General features: G+C 42.1%; 1 protein-coding gene across 3 annotated transcripts; it reads right to left on the minus strand.

The window, feature by feature from the left end:
• Positions 1–36: 36 nt before the first annotated feature.
• E23 (Early gene at 23) lies at positions 37–19,991 on the minus strand. 3 transcript variants are annotated; one of them, NM_079909.3, is made up of 9 exons: positions 19,753–19,991; positions 17,638–18,876; positions 3,389–3,598; positions 2,645–3,056; positions 2,325–2,580; positions 1,623–2,261; positions 1,404–1,560; positions 1,076–1,342; positions 37–1,014 (listed from the first exon to the last, which is right to left on the minus strand). In NM_079909.3, exons 2-9 carry the CDS (start codon positions 18,552–18,554, stop codon positions 819–821), a joined length of 3,054 nt encoding a protein of 1,017 aa, NP_524648.3. In that variant the 5' UTR covers positions 18,555–18,876; positions 19,753–19,991; the 3' UTR covers positions 37–818. The 3 variants fall into 3 exon arrangements, with proteins under 3 accessions (NP_524648.3, NP_995622.1, NP_608768.2); NM_205900.2 differs by having other exon boundaries at positions 19,636–19,991; NM_134924.2 differs by having other exon boundaries at positions 19,001–19,991.
• Between the last annotated feature and the right edge of the window lie 2,141 nt (positions 19,992–22,132).

Below are 22,132 nucleotides of genomic sequence, written 5' to 3' on the forward strand. Positions count from 1 at the left end.
TAGCTTAGTTTGTCAAATAAAAATCAGGATATTCATGTGTTCAGTTTACATTTTCATGTATATTTAAATAAGTTTAGTTACATATAATTAGATAATATAAACAAAATACGATTTATGCCGTAGGCTCAAACATTCTGATGCTAATCTATTTTCATTTTTTAATTACATAGTTGGCTATACAATTCATCGGACAAGCACAATCCACTAATGCTGCCCATTTAAAACTAATTAAAAAACTAGCATACTAAATCACAGTGTTTTTTCCCAAGCGAAAAAAAGTTTGCAATATTCTACAAAATTACTAGCATTTCATTATAAACATACAATATTGTATATATGTGTGCGCGGGTGGTGTGGAAATAGGGCAGCCTGCAGCAATATTTCTTGGGGCTTTTAAAACGTACATTAAAACAATTAAAGTTGGGCATTCCACCTGCTCTCTCTCTCTCTTTCTCTCTCTCTCTCTTGTGTTTCAGCGGCAAAATAGCGATTAATAACATAAACGGCCAACAATTAAAATGCGTAAAACAAAACAAAGATAAACGTTTACGAAACAGTTCTTTCGCACTGCCCTACCGCAGACCACGTTTAAACTATAATAGTAGGTGTAAGGATAATGGTAGTTATACTCGCAGTAATTGCTAAGCATACATGGTGTGGCTTGAAAGTAATTTAATCACAAAATTGGCGCCCTATAGCAAGTTTGTTCAGTTGTAGCGGCTTAGCAATGGTGGGCACTACTCTAATTACGTATCACTGGTTCGATGTCTGCTCAAAATAGATATAGATATGGATATGGATATATACATATATAGATATCACGTCTTTTTGGGGCATCGCAGGAAGCGCAACACCGCGTATCCCAGGCACCGGAATACCAGGAAGAACATCATCAGGATCAGCGTGTTCAGCCAGAGCGGTGATGTCGAGTTTTGGGCTTTGAGTATTTCCTCGTATGGAATGAATTCGGTTGATTGCTGTTTGCAAATCTCGTAACTGCTGGGCGAGCCACAACTGAAAGACATATCATAATATTCATTAATCATAGTTAATTAGTCAATTAGGATTAGCTTACCCAATAGCCGCCCCCTCGCGGAACTCGAGAATCTGCATGTTCTGGTAGGCGTAGTGGATCATGGAGGTGTACCGGATCCAGCTGAGCCCCTCCGGAATGCGCGAAGACAGATATCCGCCGAACAGCTGGGTGGCCAGCGTGTACAGGGCACTCAGGGTGATGCTCACGTTCATGTCCATGCAGCAGGCTCCGATGAAGAAGCCCACGCTCTGGGCCACGATCGTGTTGATCAGCAGAAAGATGAGCATCAGGAAGAATAGCTTCAAGCTGTTAAGGTACATTAAGCATGAGCTATGCAGTTCCTAGTTGTTCATAGGACCATGCTCACCTGGTGCAGCCCAGCATGGGGTAGCTGATCATGAGGTAGACCGTGGGCAAAGTGATCACCAAGGGCAGCTCGGCACACATTTTGGCCAAATAATAGGCGGATAGTCGGTAGGCCCCGGAGCGACGTTCCTTGCTCACCACCTCGCGCTCCGAGGGGACTGTAAAGAACAAAGATCAATAAAGGACAATGATTTCCGTTCGCAATCCCATCCAGACTCACATGAATTAAGGGCCCCGAAGAGGGCGAAGAGCATCCAGTAGGTCTGCGAGAAGAACATCCATCCCTGGAGGTCGTGCAGGAACTCCTCGGTTCTGGGCAGCTGGAACCAAATGGCACCGGCCATCAGAGCCAGTCCGATAGTTTGGAACCAATTGAGTTTGGACAGCATGCGCGGCTTAGCCTCCCGGAAATTGCGACTTGAGAGGACGCAGAACTGGGTGTGGAAGCTGGTGGGATAGGACAGCCAGTCGTCATCCGCCGAATGTCCTGGCCCACTGCCAGCACTATAGGAATGACAATCGCTGGAGGCGCAGGAACTGAAGTTGGACTGCGAGTCCGCGGCACACCACACCAGGTGCTGGGCCGCCTCCTCGTCCTCCTCCACCCGGCAGCCGTTGCTCGTGTGGTGCAGGTTCTCGTACTGGTGATGGTGCCGGTTGGAGCGTTGATTGTAATAGTTATTTATTATGTCGTCGATCAGGATGCTATCCGCTTGCTTCTTGCCCTTCGCACCCGAAACGCTGACCTGGTTATGGTGGCTACTCGTGATGCAGTTGCGGTTCAGATAGTTGCCGTGCGATTCCTTGGCGGCTATGAAGAGTTTCTCGCGGATATCCGGATGCGATTTCAGTTGCTCCACTGAAAAGTTAAGGAAAACATTAAATCTCGTTTTAAATAACTAAGTACTATTTCAGTACTTACACACAAAATCGGCGGGATTGTAGTGCGGCTTGATGGTGACCCCGATGTCCTCGAAGTGGCGGTAGATGTTTTGCACGTCCCCAAAGTACGCAGTGCGTCCTTGGTGGAGCAGAAGCAGCTTGTCGAACATGTGGAACATCTGGGACGAAGGCTGGTGCACGCTGATCACGATGGTCTTCTGCTCCAGCTGGGCGTACCGCTTGAGTACTTTCATCAGCGAAATGGCCGAGTGGCTGTCCAGTCCAGAAGTGGGTTCCTGTCGGGGAACACCCAAAACGAATCATTGAATCTGCACTTCAAAAGGAAAACTAGCAACTTACATCCAGGAGCATGAGCAGCGGATTGGTCAGCAGTTCACAGGCGATATTCGCCCGCTTCTTCTCGCCACCGGAGAGTCCACGGTTGAGGTAGTCCCCGAACTTGGTCTGCTGACAGCAACCCAATTCCAGAGCCTCCAGTATGTGGTCCACCTGGCGCATCTTCTCCGCCCGCGGCATTGATTCCGGCAGTCGCAGCAGCGCAGTATAGACCACCGTTTCGCGGAGCGTCAATTGCGGGAAGAAGATCTCCTCCTGGAGGACATAGCCGATCCTTCGACGCCACTTTTTGGTCAGGGGCTCACGGTTGAGGAACACACTGCCGCTGTCAATGTGCCGCTGACCACTGAGGCAGTCCAGCAGAGTGGTCTTCCCGCTGCCCGAAGGACCCATGATGGCCAGGACCTCGCAGGGACTACAACAGAGAGGATGGAAAAGTACACACGGTTTGGATTATTCGTTACGGACTTTTGGGTAATGCATAGGCTGCCAACATTTTCACTTGCTTTAAAAATGCAATTACAATTTTGAGTTCATATATTGCAGCTTGCAGCTGAAATCCATTTGTAGATTATTCAAATTTCATTCGTACGTTGTTCAATTCATTAAAATACTGCCATCTGTATGATGGGTTGATGGGTTGTTATTCTTTTGTTAAAGCTTGAAAGCGCACAAGTGAAGTTGGCAGCACAGCATTCAATGAATTATTCGTGCTTTTGAGTGCTCTTGTTCCGTTGATCTTGTTACCTGACGAATCCACTCACATCGGAAAGTATTTGGCGTTCGTTGTGCAAAACGTTCAGGTTCTGGAAGGTCAGCTGCAAACTGTGCTGGGGCTGATTCTGGGAGTGGTGATGTGGGTGGTGGCTGTTGCAGATGTTTATGTTGTGATGCTGCTTCTGTTGGTTCGCCGCCGCAGACTTCTCAAAGTGGTAAGACAAGGAAGCTGGGGAGTTACTGCAAATAAGATAGATATTATAGTTATTATTATATATATTTTTTTTTTGCTTAAGTATATTTCCTCTACCGACTCCCTTCATCTCTGCCAGCTCTTATCATTCAACTTTTCATACTTATTATTTTGTGTGTATTATCATGCTGTGGAACAGAACGCCACAAACCTTTTGTTGATGTTCGTGCGAAACAAAACAAAACGCAAGTCAATGTCCCCGCGGGCAGGCAAAAGTAAAATCAGTGCGACAAAAGTCGGGGGATATGGCAGTACAATACAGTTACTCGGTGCCGCTCTTGTTCCCACTGTCAACTGTTATCGCCGATATCACGTTCGCATGTGTGGCGGTCGCATTATCACTCACTCGAACGCACACACGCACACAGCCGCACACCAACGCACACACATGGACCTTAAGAGAGCAAGATGATCGGCAGGGAAATGGAAAATGGAAAATGGAGCTGTGCGTGCTCGTAATTCTCTGCCGATACCCTGTATTCGGATTGAGTTGGGCATATGTGGTTTCGGGATCTGACTTATCCATCTATCTCATATATCTTTATTTCTTATCTAGCTGTCTTGATTGTCCAGTTTTTTTCCAGTGTGGATTGTTTTTTTAATGGCCCAAGCAAATATAATTTGAGTGGTTTGGAAGTGGAGTATCATGGAGTCGGAAAATCTTACTGGCTTTCTTCCGTCTCTCGACTCTCGGTCAATGTTTCGACTTTACTCCCACTACACAGATACAATACACGCACACAGATACAGCGCGCACACACACACACACAGGCAGATACCAAGACGGAGTCAATAGCCTCTTGTACGCTGGATTCTACCCCGTTCTTGTGTACCTATCAAATTTATTTAAATATTTCACTCTACTGGCAGCAGATGGGCCCTCAGCCTTATGAATAGACCATAGATAACGCCGTTATAGTTATAACATCTATTTCTGGATCTATATCATCGCGGCCCTCCATCAGCATCAAATTATTCGACCAAGAGCAGCAAATTTCATTTACAAATTATACAGAAATGTAAATTTCTGCCGATCGACTCCGGTAGGCGCCGAAAGTAAATAGAGAGTCCGGTCGAGTGCATTGAACCACACACGCTCCGTGAGTGCGAGCGAGACGAACGAGGCGGTACAGGGGGGCGGGGGCGGTGTCGGTGCCGCGCAGAGGGAAAGGGACGGCTATAGGGGGGCCCGAGTGGGGGTCAATGCAGTCAGCAGACAACAACGACAAACAAAGCCAACACTCACAGATACCCACGCACACCATCGCAGCCAGCGCACGCACTCGCACAGGCTGCATGCAAAGTATCTGATGAATACATTTTATTTTTATGTGCTTTTTCTGCCTGCCATCAGCATTACCCAAGTTCCCCAAGTTCCCTCGTTCCACAGTTTATTACAATAGCCAATGTCCGGGTCGGATAGCGAGCAAAAGACATAGAGGTCCTCAATCTAATTGTCTTTTGAATGTTTTGAAATTGAACTTTTGATAAAGATACAATAGAAAATCCTTCCGAAAAGTCTTACCAAGAATTTTAAAAATTACCAACAGAAGTAGAATGGTGATTGAGATAAAAGTAATTTTGTTTACCAATTTCCATTTCTGTTAGATTGTAAGAACATAATTTTGGCAAAGCATACACAGAAAACATATATTATAGATTTATTTCGAAGTTAATTGGCTCTGCTGGTTGCTTGGATTCGTTTCTGGGAAACCGAATACTTTCGCCCCACGAAAGTAACCTCGGAAGCAACTTTCCAAAACTAAAACGCTGCCAGAAGAGGATGGTGCGTCGACTTCCCACTAAGCTGAGCTCAATATCATCTTCTTCGAACTACTGACCCCCTTCTTGTGCACTTTTCTCATGACACCATTTCCAGAAAAATGCGACCTATGCACAGAGCAACAATTTAGTGGTTCAGCTGGCATGACACGTGACCCTATACTCGGGGTCATTTCACACGAGCTAAATGTTCGCATTGCGGGGGAGAAACTGTCGATGTGTTTGGAAAAGTGTGCAAAAGTGTGCTGGCTTCTTCAACTAACAACCAAACTTTCTTTTAGTTTACAAGCTGTGGAGTTGGATAATGTGCCGAAGATCACGTAGTCCATCAGACCAACCTATTGGCTTGGGAGAACTCTACCTTTGTAAAAGATACTTTTAACTGGAAGAAGTATTTAAGTTTCCACAAGGTCGCAGGCAGTCAACTAATAATCCTTTGTGCTCAAATACGACGAGGCGTGTGGCAGACACGAATTCTATCTCAACATGGGGCGAGAAGTTTAAGAAGTTAAGCAAACTTATATGAAACTTGCTGTGAAAGCATTATCCTTTCAAGGAACATCTTGCGGTCATTAAAGTCAGATAGTTAGCTTGGTTTACACACCAATAAGTGCCAGCGAATTCGATGGCAGCTAGTGAACCCATTGATGCACACACCCAATACCAGTACTTAGCTAATCAAATATAATCTCATGGCGAAGAACTAGTTTCCGGAGCACGCTTCCCAAAAGTCTGCCAAAGACATTAGCCCCACAGCGACTTCCTCAATTCCTCAGTTTCCCCAGACTCAATTATTTACGTAATTAGCCGCCGTGACCTCCTCTGCGGGCCAAACCGAGCTAGCTTACTGACCAAGTAACCGGCTAACAATTTACCTAACCCACGGCTATGATGCCATTTCTTATTTCCTTACTTATTTGTTTTTTTTTTTTTTTTTTGGCTCTTGATTAAGGCCAGCAAGAAATCTAAATCTTTTACTTTTGGCGTCGCTTTCTTGGGGGAACTCTCCTCGAGGAACTGGAACTGGCTTCTTGAATACGCGAAAAGGTTGTTGACTTTTACAACAAGCAAAACAGACGCCAAAATAAAGCAGCAACAGCAACAAAACAAAATAATATAATTCACACACATGCAGAGAACGAGGGAGAAAGGTGGAGAAAGAGCAGGATGGCGGCACCGCAAAAATTACGTGAAAGTTTGGCATTGCATACAGAATTCACTACGTGCACGTGTGTGTGTGTGTGTGTGCATATGTGTGTGAGTGCGTGTTAGTGTGTGTCGCACGCAATCAAAAGAAAAAATTTTGAAATTCTTATCTCGTTTTTTGCTGTTTTTAATATGGGTTTTGTTGCCCATTGTATTTGTGAATACATTGACCGATATTAAACAAGTTGCCAAATAAAACAGATGATCGTTGTTATCGTTTACATAAAAAAACGCACTTTATACAGCTCATAAACAAATTTTTAAAAATTTAATAACATTATGTAGATGATAAATTTCAAAAATAATATAACTTCTTAAAATGTAGTGCAAGTTTTTACACATTTTTTCAAGCTTGCCACCAAAAGCTCCTATTTTTGTGAACCCAACTGTGCAAGGGCTTGAAGAGTTCATTGACTTTGCCTGTGCCTTTGTTGTGCTTTTTATTTTGTTTGCTTTTTTTGTGTTTTGGTGAATTCATAATTTCAATATAAATAGATGAATATAAAACAAAGTGATTTAAAAAAATTGGGTCACCGAATTTGTGCAATTTATTTGATGTTCTGCTTTTAATTAAATTTTTGTCGTGCTTTTTGCGTCGCTCTGCTTTCATTGAACTTCCTAAAACATTTGGCTGAAATTCCTGATTGTCGCGTCATTGTCATTGTTTTATTTTAATTTTTATTTTGCCCAATTAATATGAGTTTTGTTTCGTAGCTATGACCATGCTCAATTGAATTTTTATTTGCTTCGTTCTTTGTGTGCCTGCTCCTTCCTCTTCACTGACTGGTTTTATTTTCTTCGGCTTTTTTTGTGTGTTACTGACCCAATTCTTTTGCCAGTATTTTTTTTTTTTTCGTTTTTGTTTGTTGCGTGCTTGATGCGGGTCTTCGACTGAATTTTTTTTTTTAGATCTCTTCCTTGATCATTTCTTTTTGATTTGTTATTTATTGCCGGCTTAATTTGTGGCCTTCCACTGCGACCGGGGAAACTATTCAAATGTGCTGGGCATTTGTGTGCGATTTTTGTTTTGCACATTTGACAAATGTGCCAAGGCTTTTCGGTTCGGGTTTCTTTAAGTCGGGACTGGAATCGGCAATCGGGGAAATGCAGGTCAACCGAAAGAGAGTGGCAAGATCGGTGACTGCCGGCAGAACAACATGTCGTATACGTAATTTATGCATGCATATCATGCATATTGATATCAAGTATCCGCGCGAATTCCAGTTTCCCAAAGTTCTCTCTCTCTATCTCTTTCTTCGCCATGCCATGTGGGTGTTTCACCTTCTCGGTTATTTATTTATTTTTCGACTCGTTTAATTGAATTGGAAAGGTGGTCGTGGAGCAGGAGGGAAATGATGATCGCGATAGAAAGCAGAACCCCAACTAAACCAAACTACTTTCAGAGTTGACCAACTTTTCTGGCGTCAGCTTAAAGCAATTGCACTTATCGCACATCCTAGAATACTAAAGGATCACGACTGCACCGCCTCCCAGAGGTCTGCTACAACTTCTTCAATGCATCTGACACTTAACTGGTGTCAATAAAATCCCCGTTCCGGTGAAATGCCTCAGAATACACTGCTTTGCAGTTAAATGGGGCTTCTTCAAGGACTGGTAGCAAGTTAGCTGATGTACACACATGCCCAGCCACCCACAAAGCTAACCTTTAAGCCCACCCAACGACCTGGGTGAATGGTTACGTAACTTTCTGTGAAATGTTGGGGTCAAAGCTATTGCACAAGTGGTGGAGGAAGGGATGGCTTATGCCAAACAGAGGCAGACGATGTCGAGTCGAGACCAGTCAAGTGGCACTTGTTGCACGCCACTTGACTTCGAGAGGGGGATGGCTGGGTGATGGCCAGGCGATGGGTGGGTGCTATTTATCTGATGCCACTTGGGGCCAGGAAGCGAATATCGCGCATACGACATGTGTTCGCTTTTTGTTTGCCAGCAAGCGAATGAGTGTTTTCGAGCGTCGCAGCTAGCAGCTGGTTCAAGTTGCAATAAAGATTCAAAACGCAGATGAAATGGCGGCTGTGTCGTGACTTTTCAAGCGAGATATATGGCAAACGAAACAAGAAAGCGCTTTCTTCTTTCGGCTTGGGCTTGGGCTGCCTCCGCAGCCTCATCCACTGCGGTTTCACGAACTTTCACGTCATTGTGTGGTAATTAGCTGAGCTGGGAATTATGCTTCCTAGTTGGCAATTGATTGGCATCCATCTGGGGCGTCACCTCCTCACCAATCCACCAGCTAACCATTCCACCAGCTCACCACCTCGCCCGGTCACCCGATCAGGCTGGCAGAGATCTGGGTATGTGTATAATTTAGCATATTAATTGACACAGTTTCTAGTGTTTCTTTCTTTGCCGTTTTTCTGCAGCTCTGGCTTACGCACTTTCTCTCGATGCTTCACGAAACTTTATGAACTATGTAAAAATTATAAAAATGCTGTTGAAATTGCATGGCGAGAAAAAACACAACCAAAAAAATGTCACAAGAAAGCAGCCGCAAAGTGAAAGAAAATACTAAATGCAATTTATTAGCTGAAAGTGTCAGTGCAATTGGGTCAACGCAATCACCTGAGAATTCCTATTCGATCCACACCTGTCCGCCCGCCCGACAAAACGACCGATTTGTACCGGCAGTTGCATCACCTCATTTAACAGTTAAGACGCCAATATATAGACGTAGTTAAAACAAGTCACAAAAACTAATGGTGTGAATTAGTTGCTCAAATATTGAACATGCAGTTGAGTGCGATTTTGGTTGGCATTGCCGTTGCCGAAAGGGAAATAAAAAGCGGAAAAGCCAACAGCGGCTTGCCTCAACCAATCAAAACCAATAGGTTCGTTAAAAGAATATTGTGTGGCATTAAAAAATCAGGTAAATTGCAGTTTCTATGAATTTACCAATTAATCAAGAGCAGAGTCGAAGATTAACTGATGATTAACAGAATCATATTGAAAAAGCGCAACTAATTAGCCAAGTTTCTGAATTAAACACTCACTGCATCACTTCCTCTTCCATCGAAAGTACTTAAAATATGATTTGTCAAAGGCAGGCTTTTCTCTGAGCTGGGAAGTCAAATAAAAATAGTAATTGTATGCAGCAGAACAGACAAATGTGGATGGCGATAATCAACTGACGACACAACCCACAACAAACGCAATTTGAGAAAAGAAAACCGAGTGAAACTAGGGAAAATGCCGACACAAAAATCTCTTTGAGTGCGGAAAATGAGGCAGCGAAATGTCGTAAACAATGCACCCGGCGAAAGGCGGAGAAAAGTCTAAAGTATCTGCAACTTTGTACACACCATGTGCAAATTCAGCTGCTTCCCCCATAAATATTGTATACTTTTCGTGGCCTTGCAGCTGTCAGAAGTGTATCTAAACGACATCTGTACTATAGTATCTGCATTTGACAGCCGAGTATCCCAATCCAATTTGGGCCAATTTTCAACTGCGAGCCAGACAATTAAGTGAGCATTGAACTTTGCTGGCCTCAAATTGTCTTGTCAAACTTTCCTTCACTAATTATAATCAGCTTGCTTAGCCTGGTAGAGCCAAAATGGATTTTCAATTAGCAAATATTGCCTTGGATTACAATACTTTGAGCTACAGATAAAAACAAATCAGTAGAAAATCCATCTCCATTTCGAGTATTCCCAGCACATAAACATTGGTTTAAATTTTTAAACGTGGCCGATTTTTTTTCCGTTCCAAATATGATATTAATGCCAGTTATTAAAGTCGTTGAGCTTGTTTCGCTCGCCCATTTGCGGTAAATAGCCAAATTACAGTGCGATTCGGTACGCCCCCCATCCGCCCTTTTCTTTCCGTATTTTTTGGGCGTGGTTGTTAAAATTATATGATACAAGCCGACTTAATGACTTCACCCAGTTGTTGAAAATTTCAGCTTACTAAGTTACCATACGCAATGCATGTATATGAGGAGAGAAGTTTGGTGTGTAATCTAAATAATTTGCGAATTTACAATGTGTACATGGCGGCTGTAACGAATGGAGTTACAAATTGAGGATGCATTGAAGCAACATTTGAGATTTCTTCTCTTCTTGTGAAATGCACAAAATTTAATGGAAAAGTGCAGTATCATCAGAAGCAGAAATCCTGGTTGCAGTATATACAAATTCCTTGATCGTTGTCTGGTGTCAATAAAGACGCCTGAATAATGGCAAATAGCCCGGCCAAGAAGAGGATTAAGAGCGCAAGGGAAAATGCGATGAATAAGCGTAAAAAAGAGAGTATTAGTGAAGGGGAGGGGGTGGTGGGGGGTTGGAAAGGAGAATAAGCAAAATAGAATGAAACGATGCGAAATGAAATGCAACAACGTAAACACAAACCACAAGTTGCAGGGCACAGCGAAGGCGAAAAACAAACAAACAAACAAACAAGCAAACAAACAAGTGATGGGGCACGGAGGGGCATTGGGGATGCGGGATGGTGGATGGCGGATGGGGGGGGCAAAGCATAGAGAAGAGGCGAGAAGCGCTAAACAACAACCATATCGCCAAAGAAGAAGCAGCACAAATGAAACGTGCGAATGGCGCCCAACGTCGACGCAGGCAGAAGCAGCGGCCATTGAACCTGCAAGTGGAGCTCAGAATTGGCGAAAGTGAAGACCCACTGCCGCAGGCGGAAGCGAGACGGATGCCGAGGCTCGAGCGAGACGCAAAATACACGATCTTCACTCGCTCGTTGTTGTTGCTGCTGCGATGACGCAGTCTTCAGATGGCCACAAAAAAAAAATAACAATAAAGCAAACGCGAGGTCTAAACCACAACAAAATACCCTATGAAACTAAGAAAGGTGGTTAGTAGTACTAACTAAAATCAATCTTTTAAATAGTTGTTGATCTAATATTGTAGATTCTTTTTATAGGAGAATCTTATGAGAGACCTAAGTTTGTATACCCTCAGCGAGGGTACTCAAACAATGTGATGATGCTGCAGAAACAAGAAGACGCGATTAGAAGAAGTGGCCTGCAGATGCTGCAAGAAGCAGCTTCGGAAGAATTCGAGAGGAAAGAGACACACTGACTGACTAACTGACTGACTGACTGACTGACTGACTCTTGGATCTGGGCATCTTCTGCTTCATCATCATTAAGTTGATTATCATTGGGCCGGGTTTAATGCAGGCGCTTCTTGGAAGTCAACACGACCACCGAAAATAAAAGAAAGAGCCCAAACGGCTTAAAAGCGAAAGAACCCGAGAAATTCTCAAATTCTCAAATTCTTGATCGCATCGCGCACACGCAGCGTGCGAGTGAAAGAGACGGCATGTTGGTGGGGAAATTTGTTTAAAATGTAGGTCTATGGGTTTCACGAAATCCTCTATGGGGCACCCGGGCCCCATGGCAACGGATCTCGAAGATCGCATCTCGGTGGGGGGCGGGGGGAGGAACGAAAAGAGAAGGTTTAAGTGGTTTTTGGCTTTTCCTCCATTATTTGGCCAAGAGTTCTTTTCTGGCAAGGCACGCAATGCCACTAGGCAAAACTGGGAAGAACTTTTACGCTTGATAATAGTTATTGCCAACTTTTAGATCTTTTCACTCTTAACTACAAAAAGCCGTTGTTGTCTGCTTAGCAAGATATGTAAACACTAAGCATAAATTAAAATGTTTTATCTAATTATTTCGAATTTTGTACAACAGCCAAACGAATGAAACATCAGATAAATTGTTTGTTTTATTGCGACTTGATGCTGGGGAGCCTTAAATGCAATTATCTTGCCTCAGTTTCATTTTCTGTTTCTGTTAGTTATTTATTCTGGACCTAATGTCATTACACAAAACGAATTCAGAGTGAGCCGGTTAAAAAAGTGAGCCATAGCAATTTGTTTTATGACTCCGGCGTCTGGCAAAATGCATTTGGCATTTTATTGCTATGTCTGATTTTTATTTGAGATTTTTTATGATTTAATGCTGTTGGCCGGGCCAAAAGGATAGTTAGACAAAATGTTTTATGTGCGTGTTATGCAACACTTTGCAGTTTCCAAACGCTTCGCTTTGGCGCGGCAATTATCAAATGTCTGAAACGCCAATTTTTATGGGCAGGAAAAACTTGGGAACTGTTTATACGATTCGAATTACAAAGTTAGTCAACGCGACGTGCATTTTTATTTCGTGTCTTAAATAAGTTAATGTGTGCAATTACTCGTTTATTCATAACATATACATAGCAAAAAACTCTTGCACACCAACAAATTTCATTTCCCCACAGAAACAAAACAAATAAGAATCCTGGTACTTCAATACTGTTTTGCAATTAAATTGCTTTCTGTCGACTCTTTATACTCCAATGCACTTCACACAACTGCAATTAAGAGCATGTGCCTAAAAAAAAGCCCACAGATTTTTCACCCGCTGCGAATATGGGAAAAAAACATTCATACGCCAGGTGGGCCGGTGCAAAAACTGGCAGTCAAATAAATCAGCTAACGGCGGTGGGTTCAAGAACGTTCATTCGGCATGAACTTGTAAAGGTCATCAAATCTTTGCCATAGAAGTGAATGCACTCGACAACTATAACAACTATAATTTGAGCTCTTGAAAGCCGGCAATAATAATATAACGCCAGATAAAAAGACCGCTGCAACCGCAATTTAAACTAATTTACAACAACAACACCAATCGGCCACAATGGCAATGACAATAATTTATTTTTGAATACATTTTTATTCGTTTGCCGAGGAACAGCAGTGGCGTTGACAACAACAATAAAAAGGCCACAACATATGCAACTTCCAACCGCAAGCATTGTAAAAGGAACAGTGACTCGCAGTCGCTTAAAAAGTTTCAAAACTATCATAACATAGAAAAATTTCAAGCATTTATACGTATTAAAAGCAGCAAACCAAACGTTTAAATAGATTTAAATATACGCACATATTTAAAAGCACTTTTCAATAGATCTGAAACCAGTGTGCAGGGCATCGCTTCAGTTGGTCTTCGGTTTCAGTGACTGTGACTGTGACAGTGACAGTTGTCAAAGAGCGACGTTGGCCTCCATTGCAACGACTGCACCCCTCTCTCTCTCTGCCTATCGCACTCCGCTGTCTTTCTGGCCACTGGGGGTGGCTGCTCCTCTTTCTTCTTCCCCTGCTCGCACCCACTTCCACTCCCACTGCGATTCCCATTGCCATTCTCGATCCCAGAGACCTCCCCGCTTCGCGCCGTCTCCTTTTTGCTGTGTAGCCCCGTCTCTTTCACGCAGCGTTTTATTGACACTGCTCGCCTAACGGTAGATAAAACCCAAACAGGGCAAACAGCCCACAATGTATGCAGCCGTAGCGAATAGAACTGAGACATGGGGGGAAAACGGAGGCACCCAGCTGCGACTCTATTTAATTTTCTATTCTAGATTAAATTATAATAAATTGCAACTTTTCTGCCTTATTTACTCTGCTCCGTTTTTCATTTTTTGCCTGATTCTTTTGCCCTGCATTGCGCCATGCGTTTTCCTGTTTTCGGTCGTCTGACAATTTGTTTTGTCATGTCTAGTTGGAAGATTTTCTAGATCACAACTCGGAACCAAATGCATCTGGACGCCCACGTTTTGAAAGTACTTAATGGTAACACTATGGAAATTCGATGGACTTGGAACAACATATAGTTTTTGTAGTAATTAAAAAAAACAATATGAATACATATTTATTATTTGTGCAACCCTGAAAAAGTTTCGTATTTGCCAACTCCCCTCTTAAATAAACTCCGGCAATTTCTAGTTTTACAACAGTGGTATATTATAGAACAAAGCCTTTCACATGCAAATAGCTGGAATAGGCAAAGTTCAAACAATAGATATCAGATATCTAGCTTGGGTAGGATGCTCATGGGAGGCGCCCCCCTAAAAATTCGGGGAAGATCTTTTGTGATGGGTTGTGCCCATTTTGACAGGCAGCTGCGCCCCGTCTACCTACCTGGCCCAATATGACTATTCTGATCTAGCCCTCAATCCTTTCGAGCTACCCAAAAAACAAGGCATGGGGATTCGGATTTGGGTTCGCATCTAGCGTTCCTCCGAAGAGATCAGACCCAACCCAAATTTAGCAACTGCGCCATTTGGAGTTTGCCTGCATTTGACGCGCCTTTAGATTTCTCCCCGTATTTATGTGTGTGTGTTATCATATTAAAACTTGACCTACATACGAGTTCAATAACCGGTTTTGCCAACCATTAAAATGCGGCTTGGATTGCCAAAAGTTTGCTCTGATCCTGAGAGGTTCTAATTCGCCAAGAGAAAGATTTCGTAGAAATGGAATAGAAAACACATGTACATCATATCATTTTTCATATTTTTCAAATACCATTTATTCTTTAAGTGAAAATGAATCTTTGTCATCTGAAGTAAAAGTTTCGTATTACAGAATGAAACTTGATTTTACGACTAAAATCGACCCTTTAAATCCCCACAATCGAGTGTCCAAAAACTTCAAGAGCCCATTTGTTTGTGTTATGTTATTTGCTCCACTCCACTTCGAAAATAATTTTCAATAAAACTTGCGAGAAGCATAAGCAAAATAAAAACAAAGTTGGAAAACAGAGATTTGGGAATGGATTCAATTGTTTGTGTTCAACAAAGTTCAACAAACCGTAATGGAACTTAGAGCGCTTCAAATGCGAACCACATCAATTGGTTCGGATTTTGGGAAAACTTGGTTCCTCGTGTGTTTATCGTCTGAAATTTTCCTAGAATATTGTAAACAAATCTGTGCTCTGATTTCTCATGCAACCACATATGGCATAAAAGAACTTTTAGAAACCAAAGACACTTTTGAGAATGTATGAACGGGGGCAAATGCAATGCAAGCCAATAATTGAAGTGAAATCATTCTTGGTGTGGAGAAATAGTTTTATTTACTATTGTTAACCAATAAATCCCCAATTAGGCTTCGAGTGTATTATTTTGATAGATCCTTTGATTGTCTTGTTACCATCTCAATGTGCAACATGTTGTTATTTGGCTCGTACGTTTGCTGCCACCAAATCGAGCAGCCATCCTCTACCTTTTTTTTTTATTTATTTTACTTTTTGTGGCTGCTCTGAAGCTGTTGTGGCAACAAAAACTGGGTCAACTGTGAACCAATTTCAGGCCAAATTGCGACAAGAGCAAAAGCAACACTCTGTAATAATCGCAAGAGTCTCGGCGAAAATAAAACGTGCCACCAGAAAAAAAGATGCAGAAAATAAAATGCATTTAAATTGGTCTTCAGCTAAAGAAGCAAAGCAGGGACAGATCTCGGATCTGCATTCTCGAAAATAGAGGGAGGGGAGGGGGGACAAACAGAGAAACTGAGAAATCGAGAAACCGAGAAACTGAGACACAGAATAATCGTACCTCCACATCGAGTGCACTCTGAATCGCATAATAATTGAAAATTTATGTTAAATGCACATAATGAAGCCAGCACTCGACAGCCATCGAGCGACCCAACAATGTTCTCATTGTAATTTAATTTACTTAATTTGCCAACACATAATCGAGTCTTGTGCGAACTCGATCTCGGCATTAACCCAAAGTCTGTCAGTCGGCCGGAGTGACAAACGAATTAAGCTGGATAGCTGAGCTCGCTGGCTAACTTAACTTCAGTTTAAACACCACCCTCGTGGATTTTCGCAAGCTCTGGCCAAATGGCAATTATTATGTTGATTTTCGCAGCGTATTTGCATTGCAGACAAACTTCAATTTGGCCACCAAAGCCAGCAAAGGGCAAACAACAAACAATTGGGCAACGGATTTTGGGTTAATTGCATTTATTTCCGCGAAATATAAAAGGGAAACGAATTATTTTCGTTATTTAGATTTCAAATTTTTAATTTATACCGCGCAGGAATGCTTGATGCGTTTTTAAGCGGAAACATTTCGCACTAATCGAATGGTTTTACTATTTTGGCTTACCAACTTTGCCCAGCTTTTCCACCAGACAAAGGAGAGCTGCACAAAATGACCAATGTGCAAATATTCAGTGAAGTAAACGCAACAGCTGCTGGCGCTGATGAAAAACTTGTGGGTCACCATTAAAAATGCAGGATGCACTGTAACACTGTGTGTGTGTGTGTGTGTGTGTGTGCGTGCGTGTGCAGGTCTCCCCTTAAATGCAACAAAGATGGGAAGTGGCTGCCATGTCGAGCTGCTCCCAGGCAAAAACCTGATCCTTGCAGAGAACTCAGTTCGCTTTGTAGTTACTTTTCAATGCGAAAGTCCATGAATTTTTCTGTTTTTCGAACCTTTTCGGTCAGTTTTCCCTGTGAAGGCGTGAGTGTTGCTGCAGCCCCACTTTGACCCCCTTTTGTACTCCACCTAACGAAGCGCTTGGTGTCCCCCACTCGGCTTGTGAGATGTAATTAAGCAGATACGGCTGCCTTTCGGATTTGCCGAAGGGGATATCCCCAACGTGCTGAGTGATACCCTAGTTAGTGGCAGGAAGCTTCAGTTCTAGAACGAGTTTTCGAGCCGATGGGCAATCAATTAATACTGCAAAAGTGTTCGGGCCTACACTGCCTGCTAAAAATCTGATAACGAAAAGGCACACTGTTTCATGTAATTGAAATTCTAGGGCAGGCTAAAACTGCTCAGCCAAAAGTATATCGCAATTGATGGCTGACTTTGAAAGCAAACTTGACAGCTTGAGTACGAACCGATTCAATCAAAAGGAACATAGATTCGCTATCGAGCTCCAAGAGTAGAAGAACATAGATTCTCCATTGAGCTCCAAGAGTAGGAGTAATTTGCTCCCGCTCGAACTGTACAAAACGAGCTGCAACTCACTGTCAACCGAATGCAACCGGTTGGAAACGCCACATATTCATCCGGAGAACTGTTTTTTTTTTTTTTTTGGAAAAATCCTGATTTACCCTTGGATCGCCTCCACTTTCCCCTCCTTATTAAGACGAAGTCTGCATGCAATCAGTGCGGACACAAAAAAAAAAAACAAAACATAACACACACACACCTGAATTTATGTAGGTACGAGCTTGGCTCGGAAATTGGGTCAACGCTGATTGAACACTCACCTTTTGGCATCAACTAAAATGCTTTTGCCTATATTGGCCAGACCATTGGATGACGTTAGATTATCCGTACTTGGTATCGTTGTCTGTGATGTGTGCGTAAATTCTGAGGACGTTGAGCTGGAAGATGACGACGACGTCGAAGATGCTGATGATGAGGCAGAGGAGTCGCTGCTGGCCACCGATGTCGCTGCTGTCGCATCCGATGTTGCAGGCGGGGATGCAACGCTTGCTGCTGCTGCTGCTGCTGCGGCCACTGCCGATGTTGCCGGCTCCACTTCGATCTGGAGGCGGCAGTCGGCCACTATTTTGGCCAGATTGCGACGGCTGGCACTCACCAACGGTACCTGCTCCGTTGTCTCGTTGTCATTGTCCGATGATCCCATATCGACTGCCTCAACACTTTCCACGATCATCAAATTCATTGGCATTTTTTCGTAATGAGTCGCCGCTGCTGCTGCCTCACACTTTGCCTTTTTCTTGGCTTTGAGCTCCTCGGGTTCCTTTGGAATTTTCTGAATTTTTGCCAATTTGCGAGGAGCAACACAGGCGGCAGCAACTGCAACTGTTTCCTGTTTAGCTGGTAGTGTTGTTGCTGCTGCGGCTGTTGTTGTTGTTGTTGCTGCTGCTGCTGCTGCTGCTACTTTTAATGACTCCTCTACAACTTGTTCAGCTGCTCCTGCTGTCGAGTTTATTACCAACGAAGTGGCCGTCGTCGTTGTTGAATTTATAATTGCCGGCTGTTGTTGCTGCTGCTGCTGCTGCGACTGCTGATGCGGCTGCTGATGCGACTGCTGATGCTGCTGCTGATGCTGCTGCTGATGTTGCTGCTGGGTTGCCAGCGCCGCGGCTCCACCTTCTGGTATGATTGTTGCAAAAATTTGTTCGCCAAATATGAAAAGATCCTTGGAAATAATCATTATCACCTTTTTGTGAACGCTTAGCTGGATGTTGTTGGTGTTGCCGCCACAGTTTTAAATATACGTACGTGTGTATTGGGGGGATTTTAAATGTAAATCTTGTTTAAATATATCTATGTGTATATGCGTATACAACTTTTTGCTCGTCTTCTGCCTGCACTCGCCTTAAACACGTTTCGTTTCGTTTCGTTTATTTTAATGCATTAAACATATTTTGCGGCTCTGGGAACTTGGCTTTTTTGGGGATTTCTTTAAAATTTCATAATTCCCTGGCTTGTCTGGCTTGCCTCCTTTTTCTTTTCTTTTCCCGAGTTGTGGCCGACTGTAATATAGTAAGAGCAGAGAAGAGTACAGATATAATTAATATGTAAGCCAAGTGAAACAAGTTGTGATATAATTTTAAGATTTAAGAGATTACATGATTATGAATACACAAAATTATTTACATTTTCGACAATGATGTCGGAAGGTAAAAAGTCAGGCAAGCACGGAAACAAAGTGATGATTTTATTATTATGAGCAGTTTGCTTTTTGCTGCACAATCCCAGTGAATTGCATTCAATTTATAATTTATTGTTACTAGGAATTCGTTGCTTATTCAAGTTGCAGTGCTAATTATTCACGCGTTATTCATGCGATATCTCTGTTATTCACTGGAATCAGATGCTCGCCAGCTCTCACCGAAACTATTCACTTCATTTCAGGCTTCACTTAATTCGTAAAAACGTTCTGCAATTTTAATAATTTATTTAAACTTGAAAATGTTTGCCTCGACTTCGAGGAATCTCCTCAAAAACTCAGATTCTACACAGCTTTTTGGCTTGAGAACTTTTCCGACAATTTCCTATATGCACTGCCACCGGCACAGAAAAAGATAATGAAAAGGAATCGCAGAATATCGGTGAGAATTGGGGAGAATCAGAGAGAAGTGGAGACGCCTGGCGAATTTTGTTATATTTGTCAATTAGCCCGCGCGAAACAAAGCGCCAGAGCAAAACGTCAGTTTTCATTTTTAGCGATTTCAGTGTGTTTGAACAACATATAATATAAGGTAAATGCAGTAATTGCAATAACAACGCACCCAAAAAGCGAAGGAAGGTAATAAAATTCTTTGTTGCTTTTTCGAATTTGATATTAAAAATCGTCAGCACTTTTTTTGCAATTTAAATGATTTCTTTGCCTTTTTTTTTCGGCTTACTTATTGAACATATGTAGGTTTCTTGTAAACATTTTTGATAACACGCGTGTTAATTATTGGATGGGGAATTACTCGATTTATAAAGCCGAAACGAAACACGGACAGATCGAACGAAAAGTAAAGTAACGTAGAAACACGACGAAAAACAGAGAGCTATTCCGCTTTTCCACACAACGCGAGTTCGGCGCGCTTCAACATTGAAGAAAACATCCAACGGCGCCCGTTGATCTGAACGTACTGAACTGATCGCGGACCGTTAAAGCTAAACGCTTGCGCCAGCGCTCCAAAAGTCGCCGCTCATTCATTCCCGTTCTCTCGCGCTCTCGCTCTCGCGCACTCTCCCCCCACACTCATTCTCGCCGCCTACGATCACCACACGTGCGTATGGAGCTTGCACCGAGAAAAATCGCCCTAAGGTGTATGTTTTAAGTCGAGGAATGAAAAACCAAACAAATTATGGCTTGCATTCAGAAGGCATGTAAGAGATATCTCTGCAGTATCGAAAAATGATAAAAATTAAAAAATTAGATGATAAAGTTAAAATTTTATAAAGTAAGTTAAGAAATAATTGATTACGTTAAAATTAAAAATCCCTGGCCTTCTTTTGTGTAAACACTATTTAATACGAATTATAGTAATAAGTAGTTATATTTTTTTAAGTGCAGTCTCTCTCCCTTGCTCTCTTTCTATTACATGAATGTTAAGTTATCTCTGCGTACATTGCATTACAAATGTTATGGGCTTACAGCGAGATCACTTCCCCTGCTGTTCCCTAACAGTAACAGGGCTCAACATTTTGTTATCCATATTCAGTTCCCAACGAACTTTGGTAATCTTCGTTGATAAATAAAGCGAACCAATAAAAGTTGGTTATTTAGTTTGACTGATCTCGAATTTCAACTTGGTGATAGAAATTTAAGGTCTTGGCTGGCAACCCAGAAGTCATTCAACAAGTTTCGAGACGTTTTTGGAGTAGCAAGCGGTTTTCGGGCGATTTAATGTGTCTCGCGAAACAAAAAGTTTTACTAATTTTTGAGTCTGTCCTACGTTTCGATATCTTTTGAAGGCAATTTTTCTTCTTTACAAATTATATTGTACTTATCAAGGAGTTGGATCAACAATGAAATTTTCTATACCTTTTTTTAAGTACTTGAAATTAAAGTTGACAATAAAATATTTGTTGGTCTGCGAGCCTTTAATAGGGTACAATTAAAACAAATTAAGTCTCTAGAAGATTCGCTTCATAATTTCTTCTTAATGCTGTTAGGCAAATGCCCGCTTTCCAATCTTATCAGTCATTAAACTCGAGGGTAACCGCTGCGTATACGCAATTTGAATGCGTATACGAACCGTGTGTGCGTGCAATCCGCGGATACGATTGTGTGCGTGGGTGGCCAGAGGGCGGTAAGGGGAAAACGAGGGAGGAGGAGATTACACTTAGAACTTGGAACGATAATACAATTATAAGCCTTAAAATGTGTCACCTGCGCTGGGTCGTTGACCAAATCAGATGGAAAATAACGCACAATTGCATATTAGGCCTAAATAATGATGATTGTTCAGTTTGCAGCGAAATTATTAAGTTTATTGTGTTGCCATAAACTTGGAGCGAATAAGTCGCCAAGTTGCCGCTATGTTTTTTTCTCGTTTTCGGTGCGTAGCTCTCGGCTCTCTATAAAAAAAATTATTTTTTCCTGTTGCTGTGTTGGTGGTTTTACTGTTGTTACTGTTTTTTATTTATACGCACAATGTGCAAAATGTGCGAGACACCCATACAGTGGCACCAATTCACGCACACGCACTTGCTCTTAACCTTGAAAAAACACACAGCCAATTTGTTGTTGCTCTCGACTTCTGGTGGCTTTCTTTTTGTTTTTGTTTCGTTTTTTTTACTGAACTTTGTTTTTGTTCTACCGCTGATAAGATTCTTATTTTCTTTCTTTTTCTCCTTAATTTGCTCTTTTCTTCTTCTGATGTGTGCTAGTGCGTATGGTGGGCCATTTTTCTAAGTGTACGTGTGAGCGTACGGCAAATATTGAATTTCTAGACAAATTTTATTAAGCGATGTCGGAATGTGAATAGTTTCTTGGTCTTTCATTTTGTATGTTATTTGCTAAATTTTCTATTAATTTAATTTCTTAGTCGACTATATACACGTATGTGTATTATATACAGCTGTGTTGAAAATTGTAGCCAGTTAAGAAGGCAAGGTTGAAGATTGCAGTTTTTTATAACAATGTAGCCTAGTTGTATTTAAGGCCAATATAAAATCCATATATGTATGTATATAATATATACTTACTTCCCTACATCGAAGAACCGTTGAAAAGGCCCCCAAATTTTGCACGAATTGTTCCTGATTTTTATGCGGTTTAATGAA

The sequence above is a fragment of the Drosophila melanogaster genome, chromosome 2L, assembly GCF_000001215.4.
Source record: "Drosophila melanogaster chromosome 2L".
In the NCBI taxonomy this organism is placed as follows: Eukaryota; Metazoa; Arthropoda; class Insecta; order Diptera; family Drosophilidae; genus Drosophila; species Drosophila melanogaster.

Excerpts from the sequence above, each read along its gene's own strand:
- E23 (NM_079909.3), bottom strand. The coding sequence starts at position 18,554 with ATGATTATTTCCAAGGATCTTTTCATATTTGGCGAACAAATTTTTGCA. Across the intron at positions 3,599-17,637 it reads ATTTTAGTTGATGCCAAAAG|TAACTCCCCAGCTTCCTTGT; the intron begins GTGAGTGTTCAA and ends TCTTATTTGCAG. Across the intron at positions 2,581-2,644 it reads CGCTGCTCATGCTCCTGGAT|GAACCCACTTCTGGACTGGA; the intron begins GTAAGTTGCTAG and ends GTTCCCCGACAG.